At 46.7% G+C, this 25075-nt stretch overlaps 1 protein-coding gene across 4 annotated transcripts in view; it reads right to left on the bottom strand.

Moving 5' to 3' along the window:
* BRDT (bromodomain testis associated) overlaps positions 1 to 25075 on the bottom strand; it is a 1895586-nt gene that overhangs the window by 18624 nt on the left and 1851887 nt on the right. For 3 of the 4 annotated variants that reach the window (XM_085602174.1, XM_085602177.1, XM_085602175.1), the window contains one exon: positions 3160 to 3308. The exons of the other annotated variant lie outside the window; for it this stretch is intronic. In XM_085602174.1, coding sequence (XP_085458300.1) covers positions 3192 to 3308 — 117 coding nt within the window. In that variant the 3' untranslated portion in view covers positions 3160 to 3191. Of the gene's footprint in view, positions 1 to 3159; positions 3309 to 25075 lie in introns of those variants that run through there. 4 annotated transcript variants of the gene reach the window in all.

The raw sequence follows: 25075 nt of genomic DNA, 5'->3' as shown, positions 1-25075 counted from the left end.
GCATCGACCACCGCAATCGTCGTTTATATTAGTATCATAAGTTTTATGTTGGTGTTTTTTCAATGAACTGAGATTGATAATTGATATGTTCATTTAAGCATACGAGAAAAATGTCTGTTCAATTCAACAAAAATACTTTGTTCAATTTGATAGCTCAATAATTAAAGGAGCATCATTTTGGTTACAACAAAAGATGGCGATTATGTAGGTTTCATTCTAGCAATAAAACCTAAAAACAATTGTTTTTCTTGAGTCCCCTCACTCACCTAGGGTTGCCCCAGGGTGACATGCTTCATCATAGGGGTCCTCCCAGGCATCTACTGCTTGAGGCGTGCTGCAACTTGCGAAGTTACGTAGGAGCACTTTTTGTTTAGACTATGTGTCGTGCTTAGTGTGTGGAATGACTTATGTGAATATAAAAACCGCCTAGATAGTGAGCTCTATTATTTAATTCTGCTCCTATCCGGTCGGTAAAATTAAAATGGGGTGAGAAACAGGGAATACAGTGACTATAATGTGTAACTGGCCCTAATTACTCGGTCAACATGTTTCCTGGTTACCCCAACCACTTCTTCAGGACCACACAGGGACCAGCCCTATGCGTGCCACTCCGTGAATAAATATATACAGTGCTAGTACTTAATAGGTACTTGAAACATACGTACTAAGTATGTTTTTGTATTATACATACTATTTCATGTGGAAAAGTATTCAGATGGTCACATGAAGATGTATTTAGTTGGAAGTATGAATATACTCCATGATGTTGCCGAGGTGGAGGGGCCTGTAGAAACTTGACTCGGCCGAACCTCCTGCCGAATGACCTGCTTAGCCCCAGCTGTGTAGCTGTGTAGCTGGGGTAACCAGGAAACATGTCGACCGAGTAATTAGGGCCAGTTACACATTATAGTCAAGAAAAACAATTGTTTTTCCAGAGATAACTAACATAGAGAATTACCCATTGGTTTGAAATTCTCTCTATTAGGGTAGGTTTTACTGGGTACCTTTCAGGTTCCTTTTGGTATATAAGTGTTTTTAGGAGGAGAAAACCTACCCCCTGTCCTCCTACTCCCTTTTCTTTTATAAATTCATTCTAGCAATGACAGTTTTTTCTATTTAGTGTACTGTGTGGTAAATTGTTTTCATTTTCATCATTGCTGTGCATCTGGTACACAGGTGTTGTAGCACCTGCTTCTCAGTGCTTGGCAAGTACCCAGATGCTCCTGCTGATCATTTCTCACTGCTGTGCGTAAGAGAGAAGTACACCCATATACAAGATTACGCTAAACAGTAGTGAAATCCTGTGAGAGAAAGAGATGAGAAATGGCGATGTGATGAAGGAAAATAGTTCCCCTTTTGGAAGCATGCAGTTGAAAAAAAACACTGTTAATCTCAATGCGATAAGATGCCTCCCATTCCTTGCAGAAATAAACCTTCAAACAATACAATTTACACCAAATAGCTAATCAAAATTCAAAACCAATGTGAGCTGCCAGACGCAGTCCCATACACACGTAGTTTTGGCACAAAGTGGGAGACGCCAGACGCAACCTCCTGTCGCCATGTACTTAGTACAAAATATAAAAAGAGGACCTATTTCAACAATTGGGTGTATGTTGTTGTGCATTACGTCGTCAGTTATCTGAAAGTGACTTGTGCTAATTAAATGTGGTGCTGCGCCACATGGGTCAGACAGGGGCTAGCGCTGGGGCAAGGGGTAACTATATAATACTATTTATTCACAAAAAGGCAACAGCTTTCATATATAAAAAAAACAGTTACAATTCTAGTTATTATTGGTGTCACTAAATACATAAAAGGTTGGTGCGCTAGGCACAGATGCTTAAAAAGACAACCACAATGCATGCTAAAAAAAAACACAACAGAAGGAGATTTGACTATAAAATAATCGCACTTCAATTATACTAAATGTGAAGCATATTATGTACATGTCTATTTATATATATAAACCCACAGAACTATTTGCGCACTCTCCTCTGCTGGCCTAAATGCGTTCAAAAGGACGTCTTAAAATAACATAGCAAAAAATAAATGTCTTTACATTTCATTTTAACACAGGAAGAGAACAGAAAACCACATTGGAAGGCGTTTTGTTCACAAACCATAATCACACAATACTCATGTTGACTGTCTTTGGAAATAAAACTATCGCAAAAGCTGAGGAAGTCTGATAACTGTTTATCATAAATCCTCACGTGCCAGTCACAAGATGTAGACTGGCACATCTTATCCGGGACTTGGAACCACTCCTGAGCCCGCAAATAGCTGAGATTTGCATCATTCAAACTCCTCGCCTTCCTGCACAGGCGTCCTGTCTCTCTTGGACAGGCTAAAATGTGTGAAAACTATCTATATAATGATAAAAAAAACATAATGTAAGTTAAAAAAAAAAAGAAAAAACAATGGTTAAGCTAGCGAAAATCTAATAATATTTACTCTTATACATCCCGGGGAAACCACTTTCTTCTCTTCTTCATACAAGAGGAAACCGTGAACCTGTTAGCTATGCAGGCACGCATTTCGCCTTCTTTCTCATGACTATTGAATAAGAGTAATCTTCCCTTCCCGGTCGATCCTTATAAGTGGACAGAGGTATACCTTATATCTATTTACAACAAACCCACAATTGAACACAAAGATGCCAGACGCAATCTTCCCTTCCCTGTCAGTCCTTGTAACTAGACAGAGGGCCCCCCCTGCTTTCAGAGAGGCACGATAACCACTTATAACAATGATAAAACAAAATAATCACTGGAAGATGCCAAGCGCACTCTTCCCTTCCCTGTCAATCCTTATAACTAGACAGAGGCCCCTCTCTGGCTCTCAGAGAGGCACAAAAACAGCGTAAATCTATTTATAAAAAGCACATAATTTGTACAATCTCCTAATGTCACTTTTTGGCTCAGAGTCCACTACGCACACGTTTCCTCAGCTTGGGACTGTTCTTTTAATAAGTGACACCAGTTAAACAGGAAAACTGAAACAACGAACACAGATGTCCCACGGGCGCCCTTAGCCGCTGATCCCAGAAGACACAGCACATCAGGCAGCCAAAATAACTTACCCGAGCGCTGTTCTCTGTGGTTCAGTCAGGAAAGAGGCATGAAGGTCAGTCTGCGTTCACTGTCCCAGTGGTCTCCTGTCAGCCGGCACTGCTCATCACGTCGGGGTCACCAATAGGTTACAGGGAGCGTTTTGGGGGCACCCTCACCACATGTTCGAGGGAGCAATTTAGGGGCAAAGGGGCACCTTAACTTGAGGGGGGGGGGTGCGCAGGAACGCTCACACTAAAATGAAGGAAACAAATATGTGAGCCATGGAAACTAAGCCAGAAGGTTTAACAGATTTATTTAGAAGGCGCAGCTTTAAGAGAAAAGCATTTAAAATACAAAATATAGTGACCTCGCATTCAGAGAATCACGTGAATCAGAAGGCACTTATATCTAATTCTCAATAGGACTCAGAAGGCATTGAAATTATTTGAAGAGAGACACTTCAGAAAATGGAATTATAACATATGAAGACTACAAACCTCAAAGACACATTTATAAATGCACTATGAAAAACAATTTAAATCAAGGAAAATGCTCTCAGAATGCAAAATACATTTGATCTAAAATGCTGAGAATACTCATGTTTAAATCTAAAAGAAAGCAGCCCTGCAATTATAATATAAGTATTACATTCTCACCAATCTAGAGACGAAATAGGATACATAGCATATACAGCAAATATATTGGTAAGTTAAATTGTATCTTAAAAACAAAAAACAAGAGCTCTTGGGGAGCACCCACACCCGCCTGCCATATACCAACAGACGGGTGGTGTAGTCTGACAAGAACCCCATGGGTTTCCTTTTTATACTCTTTTAATGCAGTGAGAAGTGTCTACAGCAACGTCATCTCACGCCAGTCCTACCTACGTCAATTACACCACGGTTCGCACATTTATCAGATGTGTTATGTCTATTCTACTAAATGCGGAGCATAGACTAGGTGAAAGGTTATATTCTCAGGCTAGGCACTGGTCGTAAATTGCATAGGGCAAGCAGAAAATATGTAATGTAAGAAATAAAATATATAACAATGTCTTGGTTGCCACATCTATCACCCTGGTCTGACGTTCTTGCGGTGGGAACTTCTGTTCTCGTAACCAGACCTACCAAGGATGTGGTGGGCCATATTTCGACAGGGTAGAGAGACAGTGAACTCTGCGCCAGTGAACTCTGCGCACACGGGTAGGGTGGGGGCTCTATAGGTTGGAGCAGGAGGCCTCGCAGAGAGAAGCTGACTGTGATTTTTAGTCAGACAGGCGAAGAGCCTGCTGTTCAGAAAAATGGGTGCAGAACTCAGGTCAATTTAACACGGCCTACAAATTAGGCCGGCAGGGCAAGGATAAGGGTCTCATACCTCAGGTATGGGCAGAACGGGCCTGGGGTACTATAGACCCTGCCTCATGGGGGGCTGGGTGCGCCGGACCTACAGCTCTACGCGCACTGTGCCCAGGCACACTTCCTACACTACTGGACACATCCCACGCCATTGCAGCCGCATGTCGTGGTGGAAATTGACGCGGCATCCCCTTGGCCCCCGTCCACAGCCCTTTTCGCTCCCTACAAAAGGCCTGTTGCTGAAATTGACACTCCACAATATCTGCGGTGGGCATGGATTGTGCTGGCGCGATGCGCGGGCGTTCCTCTCCTATATGCTCTTTCGGTCCCGTTAGCAAAGCTAACACTTCTCTGTATTATCAAATGCGGGTAACCTGCCGCGGGTTTTTTCGAACATTTACAGAACTACCTGCGACCCTCTCCACGCTAAAATACACCTACACTGCCACGTCATCGCGGAAACTCATCAGAGCACTCTACAAAACCATAATACGCATCCCTCCTGCGTTACAGCAAACAAATGATGGACGGAATGCTGACAATGCAAACATTCTCCCCCAGTCAAAAGATCTGGGTTAAATCCATCTTTTGCTCACTACGCCACCCCAGTTTGTACCCAGCCATATGCAAATCAGTCTTAACCTTGTGCCCCATGGGAACGGTCCCAGGATGCTTGTTTCCAGTCCAGGAAGGACCTGGTTTGGCAGTTCGGGCTGGACTGTTCCCATGGGGCACAGGGTCAAGGCTGATTTTCATATGGCTGGGTCCAAACTGGAATGGCATGGTGAGCAAAAAAACGATGGATTTAGGCCCAGATCTCTGTACTGGGGTGAATGTATGACATTGTTCTGCATTCTGTTCATAAATTGTTATTTTTGCATTTGTCACCCTGAGTGGGACGGGTATGCCCAGATGTGGGCCCCGTGCTCTCCATGCCACTGGAGTCAAGCTATCCTGGTTGATGAGGGCTGAAAGCCCGAAACCGGTCCTAGGATGCTTGTTTCCAGTCCAGGGTAGACCAGGCTTGGCAGTTCGGGCTGGACTGTTCCCATTAGGTGTAGGGTCAAGACTCATTGGGTCCAAACTGGAATGGCAAGGTGAGGAAAAAAATGATGGATTTTGGCCCAGATCTCTGCACTGGGGTGAATGTATGACATTGGTCTGCATTCTGTCCATCAATTGTTCTTTTTGCACGCATCCCTCCTGCAGCACAACTGCCAGCCCAGATGGCCTGGGAGGACGATCTTGCATTTCCACTCACAGACGCACAGTGGTCATTCTGCTGCAGCCAACCCGAACTACTCCCCCCGAACTACTGGTTGCGTCTCATTCACTTTAACTTTTTGCATCGCACCCCAGAGTTGCTGTATAAAATGGGCCTGTCTCCGGACTCACACTGCACATGTCACGCTGACACAGCAGATTTTCTTCATCTTGCCTGGCATTGTCCTGCGGTCGGGTCATATTGGGTAAAGGTCTACCGGGCACTAGGGGAAATCACACAGCTACAGTTGATGCCCTCCCCGCTTGTTGGCCTACTGGGACACGTGGCAGAGATACCAAAAACCTCTTGCAGACATGCTGTGCTGTTACTACTTCTCTCCAAACTAAGGATTGCAATGTGCTAGGGTCGTACCCTGGCGCCTACACTGAAAGACTCAATACGGGACATTGTTTTTTGTCACAACAGTTATCAAATTACTGAACCCCTTCAATTAGAAGACCAGGTCTTCCGTGATACCTTACAAAAGGCAATCACCACATACTTTACTGTTAACGAAGGCACTGCCTCGACACGTTCCATAGAATGGGATGCCTTTAAGGTCTCTATACGGGGGGTGTCCCTGAGCTCCTTGGTGGGGGCCCGTAGGGAAGTGATCCGGGACCTAACGGAACTGGAGGCAGCGCTGCAGGAACATGAAGTAGCGGCCCAACTGGACGAGCAGGCTGAGGAATCCTTACAGACGACCAGAGTTAAGTATGCGGAGGGTCTAGAGCGTCTTCGCTCAGTAGATTACAGGGCGTACACTCAGCGCACGCACTCGGAGGCTGACAGAGCGGGCACGTTATTAGCGCAGCTAATTGCCCCCCCAACCTGCCCTACTCCCATCCTGGTTATTAACACCGCACAACACGGACAAGTCCAGACTCAATTGGGGATAAACTTGGCGTTTCTGACCCATTACGAGACACTCTATGGGGCGCATCCAGCGCCAGGCGCAGATGCTGTGACTGAGTTTTTGGCGCAGGCGAACTTGCCAGTGCTATCTGCAGCAGAAATCCACAACTTAAAAGCGCTGATTACTCCGGCCGAGATCAGAGTAGCTATTATGTCCTTAGCCCGTGGGAAGACCCCTGGCTCTGACGGGCTACCCATCGAATTTTACTCCACTTTGTCTCCTCTATTAATCCCCAAACTACTTCAACTCTATATGACATCACTCGCAGAGGGGAGGCTGCCCCCTACCACTCGGGAGGGGATCGTCACATCCCTCTTAAAGCCAGATAAAGATCCCTTAGATATGTCATCCTACCGGTCTCTATCGATCCTGAATACAGAATATAAGATTCTTAGTAAACTCCTTGCTAACTGCCTTCTCCCGCTTCTTTCGCGGCTGATCCATACAGACCAATGCGGCTTTGTCCCACGGCGGAGTACGTCGCTGAATCTTCGGCGCTTTCACGCCATCCTGCATGCCTCCGCGCTCCGACCAGCGGGGGCAGGGTGTCTATCGCCTTCGACACTCTAAGTTGGTCTTATATGCTGGCAGTGTTGGCTAAAATGGGCGTTCCCCCAGAACTATGTGCCTGGATTCGGCTGCTCTACACCGCCCCCACGGCCAGGGCGAAGACAGGTTCGATAATCTCCTTGGCCTACCCTACTTTTCGGGGTACGCGCCAGGGCTGCCCATTATCGCCTATATTGTTTGTTTTGGCGCTTGAGCCTTTGGCCCAGAACCTTAGGCGGGCCATGGTCCCCCATGGCATTCAGATGGAGGGTGTCCTGCATTCAGTCTCGCTTTACGCAGACGACATGCTGCTGTATTTTCGTGATCTTCAGGCCAACATGAGGGAAGTGGCGGATCTTTTTCTTCACTTTGGGGAGGTTTCCGGATTGCACCTCAATGCTTCTAAGTCCATAGCCTATTCCTTCAGTGGCACGCTCACGGCTCCGGAGCTCAGTTTTGGGCCCTTGTCCTTCAGGGTGGCACCAGTCACTTTTAATTACTTGGGGATTAATATCTTTCGGTCCGTGCCGGATGTCATAGCAGGCAATCTGGTACGCACTATCTCTTCCATACGTTCCCAAATTACATTTTGGAATACATTGCCTCTTACCATCGCGGGACGAGTAGCGATATCTAAGATGGTGATGCTGCCTCGCCTGCTTTACCATTTCGTCAACATCCCGGTGGTATACCCCGCTTGGATCTTTCGAGAGTTGGATGTACTGCTGACCTCATTGGTCTGGGGCCCCAGAAAGCGCAGGGTGGCATTAGCTAGGCTGCGGCTCCCGAGCGGCGCCGGTGGTATGGGAGCATCCGACTTTAGGGCATATTGCATTGCTGGTCAGCTGCAGTGGTTGGCCTACTGGCTGGCCGGGAAAAACCTGTTTGAAATCGGTTACACCCTGACCCAACTAGCGCGTGGTACCTTGCAGTCACTGTTGTGCCCCGGTGCCCCTAGGCCATCGGATCCCCCGGCCCTACTGAAGTTAGCGCTTCACTATTGGACAAGGGCATGTAAGTATGCTAAAATCCAAAATCCATATTCTCCCAATATGCCGCTGTGTGGCCTCCCCACGAGGCAGGGAATTCTGAGTGCCGGACGATTATGGAATTGGACACAACAGGGGGTGGAGACAATAGGAGCCTTTTTTCAGGAAGGCAGTTTGATGCCCCACGGGGACTTTGTGAGGGTAAATGGGGTACCCGATACCCAGTTTCTGCTCCATGCGGCGATCTCCCGGTATATCCGGGCACAGTGGCAGGCGACACCTGTAGAACCCTCAACATTCCACCTCCTGCGCTCCCTTCACATAATGGGCCATGGGCGTTTCCTGGTTCGTTGGCTGTACCGGGGCCTCCGGGAACACACAGATCTCCTTGGCTCCTCTCAGATTGCGGTGGGAAACCGATTTATCCCGGGCATTTAGTGATAAAGAGTGGACCTATATACTGGAATACCCTAAGAAAGTGTCCCGCAATTGCAGGTTGAAAACTATTCACTTGTTTGTTCTCCACAGGGCTTACCTTACACCCCACGCACTGAGTAAGATGTACAATACAGCGGCTGCGGCCTGTCCTCGTTGCCCGGCACCGGATGCCGACCTGATGCATATGCTGTGGCTCTGCCCGGCGCTGCGGGGATACTGGGGTAGGATAACGCAAGTCTTAAGTACAATCATCGAACGCCCCTCCTGGGACGCAGCAGAGGCTTGTTTATTGGGCCTTTTACCGCTCCCCCTTAAAGCGAAACTGTTGCGTCGTTTTGCCAATCTGACATTAATTCTGTCAAAGCGCCTGATAACACAGCGTTGGAAGTCTCGTGCCCCACCGCGGGTAGAGGCCTGGGGATGGTCGGTGGCGGAGCGAGAGGCCCTGCACCGCGAGGAGAGTCGGGGGCCGCGCAAGCGTCCTATATCCCTAGAATGGGCACACCTGACTGAGCTGTTTAGGAGTGAGGTGGGGGAGGCGGAGGGGGCTGCATGGACCGCTCCCCAGAGTGCCCCTGTATGAGCTTGGGTGCATGTCGGCAGATAAGATTGGTGATTGCTAGAACCTGTCCCCTGGCACTGGGTGATGACGTATCCCGAATGATTGTAGCCACTTCTCGGTAGGTGGTGATCTGCGCCTCACCCCCCGTACTCCACTTGTTTTCATTTATCTAGTTCTCCCCTCTTGCTGCACTGTTCAGCCGCCTTCCATCCCCTACCGCACGCTTAGGGTGTGGTTTCCTTCCCCTCTTCTTCCCCCCCCCCCCACCCACCCTCCACCAGGGGAATGCTCTACGGCCCTCAGACTGAATTTTTGTGGCATGGTTTGGTATAGTGGGTGGGTTCAGGGTGGGATTGGGAGTTGGGGGATTGTTGGGCGGGCACGGCTCCCCGTGGGTAAAGTATCTTGAAGGATAGGTATGTAATACATAGCAATGTACATGGTTGGAGGCCTTCAGGCTGTCCTGAGGCATTTTAGGAATGTATTGACAAATATACTACATTATTTACAGGTTTGCATAAGATGCCTGCATTGTCTCCTCTGCCCTAAATATACTTAATGTGATTCATGCAGTTTGTAAGTCATTGCTCCTTCTCATGGAAAATCTTAACCTCTTGAGTGCCCATGACGAGATGGTCTCGTCATGGGCCGCGGTTGCGCTGTGCCCATGACGAGACTATCTCGTCATGAACCCCGCCCGCTAATGCAACGGCCGGCACAGGGCGGGGCACTCAAGGGGTTAATAAAGTGTGTTTAAAAAAAAAAAAAACATTTATCAAATTACTGGGAGTTGATGCCCCCGAGGTCCCGGCCACAATACATTTGGGATCCTTTCCTTAGCTATATGCACCTGTGAGAAGTTGGCCTGATGTATGATGTCACTAGTTATAGTGTACACCTTATATCAGTCCAAATACCCTTATGGTGATTGGTTGTAAAGTCAACCTTATAGACCAGCTATCCTAGTGGTAGCATGGACAAGAGCAGTCTTAGGCTAAACTCTGAATGGCATGTGAAGCCAGCTGTGATACCATATATAATCCCTTGAATACCAAATGAAAGGACACCACAACAGATATATATATATATAAAATAAAGTGTATTTATTCTAAGCAAACCCTCAGCACTCTTTATGAGTTTAGAGGTAAGTACAACACAGTCTTATTAATGCATACAGTAAGTCACACAGGTAAGTAATACAGTTAGGCCCTAGGGGCCACGCAAACCATATACTAAGTAAGTGGTATAAGAACCACTGTCACGGAAATAGAATAGGCCTAGGCCTAGGGAATCGCTGGGGCTACACTACACTAGCGTTAGTTAGGAAGTGGGAGGCCCACGGGATTCGTGTGCAGAGTGGAAACACTCACGCGTAATGCGTAAAAGTCAATAGCAATGTTACAGTTTAGAAATAGATAGATTTAGGACACTTCCGGAGTAGCTAGGAAGTTGAGACTTGAAAACTAGACACTAGGATAGTCACTATCCTGATGAGCACCGGAGTACCCAAGTTACCTAGCCCACAGGCTGCGGGTGCATAGGGGTGAAGATGCGTCGTTTTCGTCGTCGACTCCTATGGATGCCTGAAGAAAGATGCTGACAGGCAGTCAGTGAAGAGTGTCCGGTGGATCCCAAGGCTGGGATCAAGAAGAGAAGAAACCTGCAAGCAGAGGGGACAGAGTCAAGGTCACTAGCCAGTGACCACGTGGAACCAGGAAGGAACCAGGCGATGTCGTGAAGAGTTGCAGGTGGAGGTGAAGCTTGTCGCTGCAGCCAGAAGGACCAGGAAGCGTCGAGGACGACCAGGACCAGGAGGCGAGCTGTCCCACGAAGGCTTTTGCTGTCGGCGGCGTCGAAGTTGGACTAGGACTCACCAAGCCTTGGCAAGCGGAACCCACGAAGAACAAGGGACTTGCTTCTGGTGCAGACCAGGAAGGTCTGGGGTGCTTCTTCTTTGCAGAGAAGCGGGAGCCAGTCTGGAGGAGCCAAACCAGCGCAGAAGATTTCAGGGAGCGTCGTCACAGAGGCCACTAGCCAGCGGGCAAGCAACCGGACAGACGCGGCAAGCAGGAAAATGCTGAAGGGCCCCACGCAGGACTCGTGGAGTGTGGGGGGCTGATCTTCGGTGCAGATGGTGCTTGGGGTTGGGGCTTCTCAATCCCCGGTGCACAACTTCGAGGGTACCTCAGAAGCTGCGCTGTAAGTTACTAGCCACTTTTCCCAGGTAGCCGGTCCCACGTCGCTCGTCGCCTCCACGGATCTCAGCTCTGCTGCAGATGTGGATGAGGGTCGGAGAAGTCTGGAAGTCAAGGCTCTGGTCGGGCTCTGCAGTCGGTTCCTCGTAGAACGGTCGCAAAGCAAAGGGTAGTCTCTTGATGGTGCCTGTTTGCACAGGGTAGCCACTCCTTGGCTACAAGGGAGATTCTTCAGTCTTCTTCTTTCGTCGAATGTCGAAGGTCCAGAGTTTCTGTTCAAGTTTGCAGGTTCAGGATAATCTAAAGTCTTGAGGCCCAACTCCCACTCTTATACTAATCTGGGGGGCTGGGATACCTGCTAGGTCACGCCTTATGGGTGGGACCTGGGAGGGGGTGGTTACACCCACTTCCCTTTGTCCAGTTTCGCGCCAGAGCTGGGGCTGGAGTGCCCCAGCGCCGGTTTGAACTGGACTATGCAAGGAACACCTTGTGTGCCCCAGGCATGTCTCATTCCTTTCAGCCCACCCTGCCCCAATACACTAAAGGCTGTCTGGGGAGGTGCTAGCACCTCCCCAAGCAGGAAGCCTATTGTCCAGGCCTCCCTGGCTGGGATCACTCCCAGCAGCAGGAGGTCAGACTTGTGTCGTGGCAGCAGCATCCATTTTGTGATGCTGAGGCTTTGGTCAGAGGCTAACAGTTGAAGTATGATTTTAACAAGTCTTTCCCTCTAGAAGGGGGGAATAATATTCTCATGTCCAGAAATGGCATGGGGGTATTATTCCCGAGTGTTAGACACCTTATACGACATGTTTTGATAAAGCCAAACCATAGTTACCATAACCGTCTAAGATTATAAGGCACTTTAAGAGTATATGGTAGGCTATATCATAGAACAGCTATAAGGACAAGGTTCCGAAAGCTGCAGACAGGCTCAGCTCATGCTAGAGCCCCATCTCACATGTTACCAAGCACTCTGCCTCCAGGATTGTCAAGGCCTGCCATAGGAGTGACTGATAGGTACACATGTGTCTATATGTAAGTTAGGTATAGGAATACTACACCTAAGCAAGGGGTGATTACACGACCTTGCCCCAGCTGAGTGATCAGCCAGTTGTGTCAAAATGGAAGGCCAGGCCAGGGGTGGCACAATACATGCTGCAGCCCCTGGTAGGCCTAGGGTACACCTATGCCCTGGGTACCTAGGGTACACTGTACAGGGGCCAATAAGGTGATCCTATCCAAATGGGTTATGCACCTAAAGTACATAGTATTAATTTAGAGAGAGAACAGCAGGGCTGTGGGTCTGATTAGCAGGCCCACAGCCACATCTAAGTCGAAAACCAGTAAAGCAAAAGCAAAAAGTGGGGGTGAACATAGAAAGCAGACCCTACTCTCCTACAGCACCAACAAGACTCGGCCCCCAATTCACAAACTACCCCCGGTTCTGTGCCCTAAAAAAATGTTCTGTGTATTTGCACTTACGGTATATGGTGTTTTGTGGGTCTGCAATGCCACGTGTGTGATTTCAGTGTTATATACCCAATGACCAAGAATGTATGTAAATGGCAACAAATTGAATAAAGGTTTAAAAAAATAAAAAATTAAAAGTGGAGGACAGATGCTCTCATCCAACAAGGCAGGGTCCCAAACTCAGAGTTCAATGCAGGGCTACCAAGATGAATTGGACCTACACACTGCTGACCTTTTATCAGGACCCATGAGATCAGCCATAGGGGTGGAAATTCTTAAAGGAGGCAGGTGTCCCACCAAATGTGGAACACATTTTCTAGAGAGCCTAAATGAGGAAACATTAGAGCGCAAAAGGTTGGACATGGAGCATTCTCTGAAGTAGCAAACAGATACACTGAGAGCAAGCCCCACAGCACGAATGCTTCCTTAGCTACCGCTGGAAGCAGACACCACTCATACTCCGCAAGGGGACTCCTGCTTTATGTTCAGAACCTGCCAGATGACTGACCATCCCTGAGATACCATCTGGGATCAGCCACAAGCCTTGGCCTATACATAGAAGACACATGATCACAGCCCTTCTTACTTGTTGCAATACCACATGGCAGTGATATTACCATTACAACTTGGATGGACGTTCCGCTCATGACAGGAAAGCCTTTAGGGCTACCTGGATGACCTCTAGCCACATAAGGGCAATATGGTGATGCTACCTCCTAGAGAGTGAAGGCCTATGCTATCCACATTATACAGGTGTACCCTCAGCTCAGAGATGAAGTATACATGACTACTGTGAGCTCTGAATAGGACAGCCAGAACTGTCTATTGCCTATCAGGCTGGCATCTGCCATCCACCACTAAAGGTCTTGGGCAGCCTCTTCAAATATGCTGTCCAAGAGGCACCCACAATGTTAGGCCCATTGGAGGTGATGTCTCTACTACAGAACCTGGCTATTGGGCAGTATGTACGAGGCCAGGAAACCACTGCTTCAGAACTATTGGAGTGTAACTGCAACAAATGATGGACGGAATGCTGAATAATTCAAACATTCTCCCCCAGTCAAGAGATCTGGATTAATTCGATCGTTCTTTTGCCCACTATGCCACCCCAGTTTGGACCCAGACATATGCAAATCAATCTTGTTCCTGTGCCTCATGGGAACAGTCCAGACCGAACTGCCAAGTCAGGTCCTCCCTATACCGGAAACAAGCATCCTGGGACCGTTTTCCGTGTATGTCAGAACTATCTGAGGCATAATCAGAGTATAAGACTGAAACATTAGGCTAAGCATAAATGTCCCAGACTTGTTACACAGGTGGCTAGGCCTTCAAACTACCGTGTCCAGGATCGCCCCTATAAATGGCAACCTCTGCACAGAAAAAAAAGATGGGATTTTGGTTTGCTGAATTAAACCCCAAATGTGGAAAGCAATGAAGCTATTGCTTCCAAGTGTTCTGAGACAAACAGAGGAAAACCTGCGTTTAGCAGCCAGAGTCGACGTACAGAAAGACATGTATCCCCTAACTGCGAAGATGAGCCCTGACCACTGGCACCACTTATGTGAACACCTGGGGGCCAAAGTAAGTCTAAACTGGAAGTGCTTTGATCCTATGACAGACCAGAGGAAAATCATGTGCCACTGCAGAATCAGTACATGAAATTACACAACCTTCAAATCAAAGGACCAAGTCTAACCGTTGAGATTCAAGGCCATCAGGAAATAAGCCTACATCATCATTTTTAAGTTGTCCTTCCTGAAGAAGACATTTAGGTACCTGAAATCCAACATGAGCCTCAAACCACCATCCTTCTTGAGGACCAAGAAGCGTTGGGAGGTGTGTCCTGTGTTCTTCTCTACATCTGGCACATCGCACTCTTGGCAAGCAGCATTTTGAACTTCTCTGACTAGGATGGCAGCATGCTCTACCAAGCTTTGGCCACAAATAGGTGAAACAGTGCAGTCAACGAAAAGGGCATGCCATAATCAGAGTGAACAATTAAGAAGGATCCACTGGTCCAAAGTAAATGAACTCCACCCAGGCAGGCAAAATCTAATTCTGCCCTCTACTGGTCCTATATCATACTTGAATGGGGGATTTAGATACTTTGGCAGCCCATGGCAAGGAAGAGTGTGAGGTCCTATCCCTCTGGAGCCATGAAAAGTTTGGACCACATGTTAGGGCAGCTTTTATTGGTAGGCAAGGCCCCACAAGAAACCTCTGGAATTTCTGGAACTATTGACAGAACTGGTGAGTTGGGGAAAGTAGTCCCATGGAGCAAACAGAAGCCCAGCTGCCCATAAATCCTTAAAGTGCTTGTGCAACAAATATGCCTTTACTCAGAAGACCCTGGCTACATTAAAAGGCATATCCATCAAAGAAGCCTGGACATCTCCAGAGAACTTGGTAGTACACGTACAAGCATGTCGGCCTGGATTTTATGGCCGACTGTCCATAAAATCCAGCCCAGCCCTCAGAATACATTTATTTCAACAGACACAAGGCAACCCAATATTCCCCCAGGAAATGGGTATTGACAATCATAAAACATACATGCTGAAGGTATTATTTCACAGAATTCAACTATTATAAAAGATTTGTGGGAAACATGCAATCAAAAAACAATCAAAGTATAATTGATGTTATGGCATACTTCACAGTCGCTTTTTCTTATGACAAAGGTTTTGAAAAACCTTCAATGTTCTTTTTTAAACTGTTGTAAATATATAGTACAATCCAAATTAAAAAAATCAACATAAGCCTATATTACAGACGGAGGGTCACAATACAAATGCACTCTCCAAACCAGATAACCACTTAACTCAATTCTTCAGGATTGACAGTGGAGTCTGGAATGTTGTAGTAGCCAATCACTATTTTCAAATATCATCCTGTTGATTATTTTGTTTTCTCTAATACAAATTTAAAAGTTTTTGTGTCAATGTGCTTGATCGTCAATATTTTAGTCTTCTTAGAGAACAAACCATGAGACCATTCTCAGGACCAAGTATATGCCATTTCATCTCGCATTTGCTATCGTGAGGAACAGTAGGCAAATCATTAGGGTTCACCTTTTTTCTTGAAAGCCTAAATGACGTGACTCTCCAGAGATGGATGTTGTGTGAGGAATATGAAGGGAGATGAAATATCGTTACTGAAGGCAAGCTACTTTCTTCTGATGGATACTTCAACCTGCAGTGTTCTCACCTTTTTTTAATTGACTACCCAAGAAGTACCCAACTAGGATGTGGGTTTAAAAGGTTGGGTAAACTAAGAAGTCCTAAAGGACAAAGCGTGAAAAGTATTCTTTCCTTACAACTCTGAATCTAGTCAGTAATGCTTTGTGAAGGTATACAGGGATACCTAGGTTGCCTTTTTGCAGATGGGAACTCCCCTTGTCCGAGCTGAAGTAGAGGATTTAGCTCTGGCGGAGTAAGCTCTGATGCTATCTGGGTGTTACTTGTGAGCAAGAACATAATGCACAAGATAATCCACCTTTACAGCATCCTCTTTTGGATGAATTTGCCCATCATCTTCCCAGCATAGCATATAAAAAGCTGATCGCCTATACAGAAGCCCTAGGTAGAGTCAGTATAAAAAACTGATCACTCTTTTGGGATCCAACTGAAGAAGCCTCTCTACCTCTTCAGTGGATTGCAGATGACAAAAGAATGCAGGTAAGATGAGGGACTGCCCAATATGGAAGTGTGTGATCACCTTAGGTAGGATAGCAGAACCAGCTTGTCGGGGAAGTAGGGAGTGAAGGGGGTTGATGCTCATCTTCTGCAACTCATTGACACGTCTCATCCATGTACTGGCTAGGAGAAAAACAGTCCTAAAAGTAAGCAATTACAACTGGTAACTGTGCAAGGGTTCCAAAGGGGTACAAATAAAATATTTAAGAATAAGATTAAGATCCCACTGCAGCATCATAAACTGAGGAAGGGGAACCATGTTGGTGAGGCCCTTCAGACACCTAAGGACTGCTGGTGATTTGAAGTAGTACAGTTTGTCCGGGAGACATAGAAAGGCAGACACAGAGGATAAGTAGTCCTTAACCGTCCTCACTGCGCACCCCTGATGAGCTAATGACAGGGCGAAGCATAATCTGCCTGACAAGTGGACCTTAAGAGGGTCTACCAAGTAGTCCGTACATCATTTGACAAACCTAGCCCATCTCCCAGAATATACTGTTTTGGATGAGCGTCTGCCGGCACTAAAGATAACATCCCAGAGGTAGGAAAAAAGCATCCAGATTTGGTGCTTGTGCACCCAAGACCAGTGCCATAGTGCTTCTCAACAGACAAGATGCCAACATACACCCCCTACTTGTGGATATTCCTTATCACGGTCGTCGTGTACATCAAGATCTGGACAGACTGGCAGGAAAGCAACTGAAGGAAGGCCTTGAGCGCCAGTCGAATCACTCACAGCTTCAGACTCGCATGCAATATCTGCATCTCTAGAGACCAAAAGCATCTGTTCTCTAGGTCCTCCAGCTAAGCTCCCCACCGTATGATGGCAGCATCCAATATTAAAGAAATCACTGCTGGTTGAATTGGGAATGGCGACCCTTGCACCAGTGTGCCTTCCGCGCTCCACCACATCAAGTCCACAGCGGTTTCCTCCGAGATCATTACAGATCAGGGTAGATCTCCGCCATGTTGAAAACACTGCCTTTGAAGGTACAACTGGAAGGCTTCTATGTGCCAGTGAGCATGAGTGACTAGTGGAACGACAGAAGTAGCAGACCTAGCAGGTGTAAGACCATTAAGACTGGAACTTGTGCTCCATTCTGAAACTTCAGAATCACAGCATGAATATCTTGTACATTCTGAAGAGGGGGTAGAGGATCGGTTCTAAGAAGTGTCCAGTACTACCCATATAGACACGATACGCTGAGAGGGCACCAGATGAGATTTGGGCTTGTTGATGAAAAACCCCAGGTCGAACAGCAGGGGCTCTGTGACTTATAGGTGGTGCAACACCATCTCCGGGAACCCAGCTTTAAGAAGCCAGTCACCCAGGTATAGAAACACTGGGATTCCTGTCGGTCTGAGATGTGTGGCTACCACTTCCATATCCTTCATGAAGACCCCTGCAGCCGATGTCAGACAAAATGGAAGAACCACAAAGTGATAATGTGCCGATCTTATTGTGAGGTGTAGATACTTAGCGTGTGACCTCAGAATTGATATTTGAATATACCTGTCCTGAAGGTTGACAGACACCATCAAGTCTTACGTCTCCAGCATGAGCAACACCTGTGCGTGCAAGAGACAGCATTCTGAACTGTTTTTGTAGGAACCAGTTCAAGTCCCTGCGATCTAGAATCAGTTGAAGACCGCTACCCTCCTTCAGAACCAGGAAGTACCAGGAATAGCATTCATGGCCTTATTCCTGCTCCGGCATCAATTCTACCACCTATTTTGGAGTAAGATCACTACCTCCTGTTGAAGAAAGGTGGTCTTCTGACAAGGCAGACACAGTGGGATAATTGGACGGAGGGTTTGCTGTAAGGTTAGGGCACAGGCCATTTCCACAATCTGCAAGACCCATTTGTCTGAAGTTATGGCCCTCCAGGATTATGCAAAAGAGGATACCTGGCCCCCAACTGCCGTCTTGTGTTCAGACAAGAATGAAGTAGGCCTACTTCCCATCGACCCATTAAATGTGAGATCCTCCTAAAATCCAAATTTCTCTAGCCAAGCATTGGTACAAAGGGATGTGTACATGGCTCAACCTACGGATGTCGGCAGTATCAAGACCTGACTAAATCACTTGTTTTGCCGAAGTCTGGTTGAATTTCACTTTCTCCGTGAAGTGTGGTTGGAGGTGTTCTGGCAAGTTCAGGGTCACTAATTGTGACATGTCCCCTAGAATGTAGAAGATATAGTGCCCCATTAGGTAGGTAACATTGAGGGATTGGAGAGCCATCTTCCCAGACAAAAAGACGTTTTTGGTGAACTGCTTTTATCTTTGACTCTCTGAGAGTGTTGGGGGAAAGGCCCCTTGAGAGAGTTTGGAGGAACATTGAGAGGGATTTGAGAGCCATGCCTCCAACCAAAAAGATTTCTTGGTGAACTGCTCAATTATCTTTGACTCTGTGAAAGTGTCATGGGAAAAGACCCTGAAGAGAGTTTGCAGAAGCAAGATTCTTGAACAACAAGGCTTTCTAGAGACTGGTTTGATAAGAAGATGGGGTTTCCAGACACCAGCCTATATCTGGCCAACAATCTATTGACAGCATAAGAAGAGATTGGCTCTGCCCACACTGTAAAAATTGGCTCTGTTAAAGGTTCACTTAAGGGTAGTAAGGGAACTGCAGTGTGAGCAGTTGGATGTAACACTTCAGTGAGGAGATTAGCTTTGGTCTGTGTGGAGGAGAGTTGTAGATTGAGGGTCTCCACTGCCTTTTTAATAACAGTGTGGTATGTGATGACCTCTGGTGGTAGAAGGCCATTTGGAGAGTATAGCTCCTATTGGGGTGATGTATGAAGGTCACATACATCCCTAAGTCCTGCAATGTTAGGTTTCTAGGGTGACGGATTTATCTTCACTTTCATCTGTGTCTCGCATGGGATCCTCAAGTAGATCAGAGTCCACGAAGCAGTAGCGTCCCTTTTCCATGAGACATTGGGCCTCTCTTCTATACCAATGAGTAGAAGCTGAAAATTCCATCAGAGATAATGGGGTTGTGGAAGAAACTTGTTCATGTAGCGTGGGCTGAGGCACCTGTGGCATCTGGTGTGGCACTAGTGGCGTCAATTGTGGAGCCAGTGGCATTAGTAGAGGGAGAGAGGGCTGAGTGCTGAGGGTGAAGAACCTTCTGGAAAATTGGGGAGGGGAAGTGGCATGTCATGGCGCAGGGCCTGGGGTGGAGACCAGGTTTGAAATCTTACTTGGAGTCCACGTTATGCAAGGCAATTGGACAAACTAAGAAAAAGAACCCAGGGTATAGACCACCGGCATAGCACCAAAGGCGTAACCCACCTTTGAACCCAAGGGCCTGAAGGCACTCCAGAGGGTCCCATGGTCATGCAAAATACATCCAACATGGTGTTAAAAAATAAGGCAGGGGATGGGAATTTGAAATATGGGTGGAAGGGCTGAGGCCTCAGTGACCGTGCTGAAGGCATCAGTGGATCATGGATTGGTGCCGGGTTTGAAGGGGCCACGGGCATCGGATCCTTAAGAGGGAGATCAACTAGCTCCGTTTTCACCAAGGACTCCTGAAGAGTAAGGGAGTGTCTTGGAAACTTACCTTTCGGACAGGAATGTCACTAGGAGTTGTGGCATCGCTTCTCATACTTTTTCTGGGATAACTTTGACGATGGTAGAGACTACAGAGACCTTGTCCTAGATCTAGACTTTTGTTTGGCTCAATGCCTGGGCCACAAGTAGTTTGGCTTCCTGTACCTTTATGAACTTGGGCTGCATGCATTTGCAGGACTCGCAAAACATGACGTGATCCAAACCCAGGCAAGACGGATGTAATGCTTGCTCGCAACGGAAATTTGTCCATTACAGTCCCTACAGGGTTTGAAGCACTGAATGTTTGGGAGGTGACATCACTGTGCTGCACATTAGAATTTTGAACAGACTAAAAATGCTGTGTGGAGATTCACAGAGGACAGCAAAGTTCTGGTTTCAAGCCAATGGCACAGAAAAAGGGAATGGATGTCAAAGCTCTGTTGGAGTCACTTTACGGCTCTAGTGATGTCAGGAAACTGTAGTTTATGGAACCGAAGTGGACACAGCACCCTCTACCGTCATGGAGAGCTATTGTGACATTGAAAACGTGAGTTATCAGCAGGTAGGAGGTGGAGGTGACGTGACTAAATGAACAAGTTACTTACATTCGGTAACAATATATCTATAAGAAACATAGGTTAGTTATAGATTCCTTACCTTAGAAATACCCCCAGATGTCAGACTGGATCCAGAAAGTTTTTCATCAGCAGTACCTCTGCGCGTTGAAAGGTGGCGTTCGTCAGCTCAGTGTCCGTCGTTGGAGTCGTAGTTGCCGGAATGTCGTCGTGATAGCTACATAGACGCCACCTTCGCGCGCTGACGTCAGCTCTTATGTTTTTTTTCCACGCCAGCCAGCGCAGATCGGGAGAGAGCGGTACCTCCAGTCACTTTTTGAGTGACTTTTGGCTACGTCTTTTTGAGTCCTACCGACTCCTGGTGCACGTAGGGATGCCCGGCTTCAAGGCTTGCGGTTCCTGTACCCAACTGATGTCGGTGACAGATCCGCACCACGTGTGCCTCTTTTGCCTGGAGCGCGACCACGACCCCAAGTGTATTCTGGAGGTCAATATAAAGACCAGTATCTGTATGATAATAGGAAAGGAAATTGCTTGCATTGTTATCTTTGTTGTGTGAACCTGAAACGTATCAGTCACAACTGAAAAAGGCTTCCAACTTCTGATAGTACTGGTGCCATGGAAAGGTGTTTCCCAGGCTGCACTTTAGTTATTTCACAGTATGATGTATGTCGAGATATGGCTGAAGTCAGCTGTAGATCCAACAAAAGAATAAGGGTGGGGTCTGGAACCAGGGCTAGTGCTGATCCGGGTACTACAGGCACACCACTTGGAGTTGGAGGTCCAGTTATGCTCCTCGCTTAGGAGGTCACTTCCGGTCTAGACCGCTGCACAACGGTGTGATGCATCCATGAGCGGCATCTCACTTGGACTTCTATCCTGTGGAATGCGAACCCGGGAAAACTCTGGGAACCAGGAGTTGTGTGTACAGGCTGAAGCGCTGGTGCACTACAATTCCTCAGTTACGGTCTTGGGATATGGAATATGGAGCAGCGGAGTGAAGCAGCGGCTGCGATGCAGGGGAGAGGCGCTGTAGAGAGTAATAAAGCAGCGAGGTGAGGTCCCGAGCAGAGAAACCACGGAGCTGTAGTACGAATGTAAATAGCAGAGGCAGACAGCAGGAGTGGAAATGAAGAAACTTGGCAGAGAGTGCATTAGGCAAGCCTCAAGTGGGGTGTAGGTGGAGGCGGCCCTCCCAGGTGCGGGTGCAGCTTGTCGCTGCCCTACCCCTTCCCCCTCCTCCCATAACCTGAAATCGGAGTGTAACCTGTGGCTGAAAAGGGCAAAAAAGCCTGTAGGAGATCACATTCAAACGAGGATCACTAACATTGGCCTGTTGAAGCACCATACGGTGCCTGATGGGGTGGGGAAAACCTGGATCCAGTGAAGGTCACCGGAACTGCCAGAGCGGCAAGAGCCCAGAAAAATCAGGCGGAACGTAGCGGCGAAGTATGAGAAGGAGATAATGGAGAAAGCAGCTCATGTGAAAATCTGAGTGTGACTCAAGGGGGATCACCGGAGTCTGAGAGAAGCTTTTATTCAGGGGTGGCAAGTGGGACACCAGAAAAGAACCAACTGGTGGTCTCCCATAAAACTCCCTCAGAACAGGGCGTACTCCCTTCTATAGATCCAGAGCTGCTACAAGATAGCATATTAGACAAACTATGAGAAGCTTTGCCAGTAGCCTCGTACCCCTGTTTGGGTTTAAAGGAGTGAGGGCAGCAGGGATAGATAGTTGGACACCATTTGTTTTGAGGAGACTTGACCCAGTACCTAGGGCACCAGCGATTCCTGTGGCGCCAAAGAGTAATAAACCAGTTTCAATACCAATAATGATTTGCTTAAAGAAATCATAACATTTCAAACTGCCCCCAGTGATGTGAATCCTCTATCACAAGAAACTGTTTAGAGCGAGTCAAGGGCAGGCATAAGGGAAGCCTCAGCTATAAATCCCAGTCAGGAGATATTCTTCATGCGATCTTGGAGGAAATAAGGGAGTTGAAAAAGGCACAAGAAAAGGCCCATAGCGAAGTTAAGAATCAGCTCAGTACCCTCAACGACAAATCTTGCAACTAAACCAGACACTGGTGCAAGCAGAACAGTGCACATCGGATCTCGAAGATGCCCAGAAAAACTTTAAATTATTTCAAGCAAAGCATTGCCAGGATATGTCTGAAATTTGGATAAAGCTCAATGAGTTTGAGAATCGCTCTAGGTGGTCAAATCTACACTTTGTAAGTAACCCGGAAGGTCAGGAGGTGGAAGAAGATCCCATAAAATGCATCTCTGACCTTATCCAGAACCACGTCCTTCCAGGTGACGAACTTAGCAAAGATTGCTATTTGATCATGAGGGCCCATCAGGGCCCAATCCATCAACAGGCAAATGCAAAATACCAATGCACATTCCTGGTTGATGTTGGTGATTTTCGAATAAAGGTATCAATTTTAGCAGCAGCCATCAAGCTATAGGGTTTTCAGACACTGGACAAGTTTTGATTTAAAAAAAAAAAAAAAGAATCGGACGTCAGCTATGGCAGCAAGATGCTGTAGAGAGTTCAAGTCAATGCTGGAACAATTTAAGAAACAGCAAATACAGGCGACTATGGTGCAACAATCAAAATTAAAAGTCCTTGTAAAGGGACTCTTCCATATCTTGAATTCGATCCAGTAGGGGGGTGGGGGGGACCTTTGCAGCAGCCAAATCATGACAAGTAACTAGTGGGATGGATATATAGTGAAGCAGGATATTATGATTAACCCATTTCCTCTCAGAGTCAAAAGAAAAGTGATTACATCTTTGGAGGTTTTTTTTTTTGGGCTAAGCAGCGGTCAACACCAGAGAGTAGGCCTCTAGTGCCACACCAAGGCACAAAAGAAAATACATAATAAGTAGGAGGGGGATGAGGCGAGCAACTACCCCCCGTCTGTCAGAAAGGGGTGTTTTCATAGGGTGCACTGGGGTTCCTGAGGTTATGTGGGTAGGGTTTAGAGGGGAGCACTTATGCAAAACGAAATAAGAGCAGATATATGATGAACAGAAAACAGTATCAGCAATATACAGGAGGAGCTTAAATACTCATAGAACGAAGGCAAATTCTTTTAGGGATGAGGATTAAAGGAGGATTTAAAAGGAGCCCACATGATGTCCTCTCTTGAAAGGTTGAAGCCTCGGATTCTTTCGTGCAATGTCAATGGTATGGCCAACAAAAGCAAATATGGTAGCCTAATGAGGTGGCTCATCTTTTCACCGCAAGTTATTTTCCTACAAGAGAGACACCTCAAGAGTAATACCCCAAAGATGTCTATTCCTCATAAATATTCACATGTGTTTTTTGCATCTGCACAGGCGGTGGTAAGAGTTGCTGCAATATTTTTAGGACAAGGCATTGATTGGGATGCTCAAGAGGTGATCCGCGATCCACATGGTTGTGGGTAGAAGTAGTGGTCAATGGGAGGGGCCTTAATGTAATCAACTATTATGGCCCAATTAGTAATGATATTGGCACTCTCTCTCTCAGGTCTACGATATTGCCTTAGAGGCAATGGGTCTGTTGATTTGTGGAGGGGATTTTAACTTTATTCAAAACATGGTCAAGGAAAAATCAAATAGGACTAAAAAAGTGATGGAAGTCTTTACGTCTCGATATCAGCTGGTAGATCCTTAGAGAGAAGATCACCCAGATTTTAAACATTACACTTGTTTCTCACAGCGATTTAAAACTGCCTCACGTATGGACTTTAAAAAAAGTTTCTAAATCATTAAGTGGGAGGCGGACTCATACTTGGGTCAATGCTTTTTCAGATCATTCTTTGGTCTCCGTAGGATTAGATTTTGGCTCAATTAACAGGGATATACGTAGATGAGAGCTACACAGATCTCTGCTGTCAAATTCCCAGTGGGTAGCAGAAATGAGGGAGTTTACCCCTAAGTTCTTTTCCATCAATAGTAAAACTGCATCATTGCTCGCAATATGGGAGTCCTTTAAGGCAGCCTTAAGAGAAAAGAATGTTGCTTTTAAAGAAAATCAAACAAAAGAACGTACTCAGCGGATAATGGGCCTGCAGGCAGCATTAGATAATGCCTCAAGAGCGAGGGAGCAAAAGACCCGATTAGAGCTGGATCGCTGGCTACTAGCTGCAGCAAGACAGAACCTTAGAGATTTTTACATGCTGGAAGAGATTCACAAGTAACACCGATCAGCAACAAAAGTACGAAGAAAACCAGCATGTAGGTAAGTTCTTAGCTTGGTCGATTGGAATAAAGAAGGAAAATGCTACAATAAAATCTGTAGAGAATCCCATCACTGGAAGAATAATAACAGCCGTCACCCATTATAGAGACATCTATCAAGCTCAATATACTGTTTCAATGACTAGCATAGAACCTGCATTCACCTCCCCTTATTGTCAAAATCTCTATCCCAGATGTAGCTCGAGCCTAAAAAGTCCA

This window comes from Triturus cristatus, chromosome 4_2, assembly GCF_964204655.1.
Source record: "Triturus cristatus chromosome 4_2, aTriCri1.1, whole genome shotgun sequence".
NCBI lineage: Eukaryota > Metazoa > Chordata > Amphibia > Caudata > Salamandridae > Triturus > Triturus cristatus.
The sequence above is the reverse complement of the archived record's forward strand: the minus strand, read 5'-3'. Positions and strand labels throughout refer to the sequence as shown.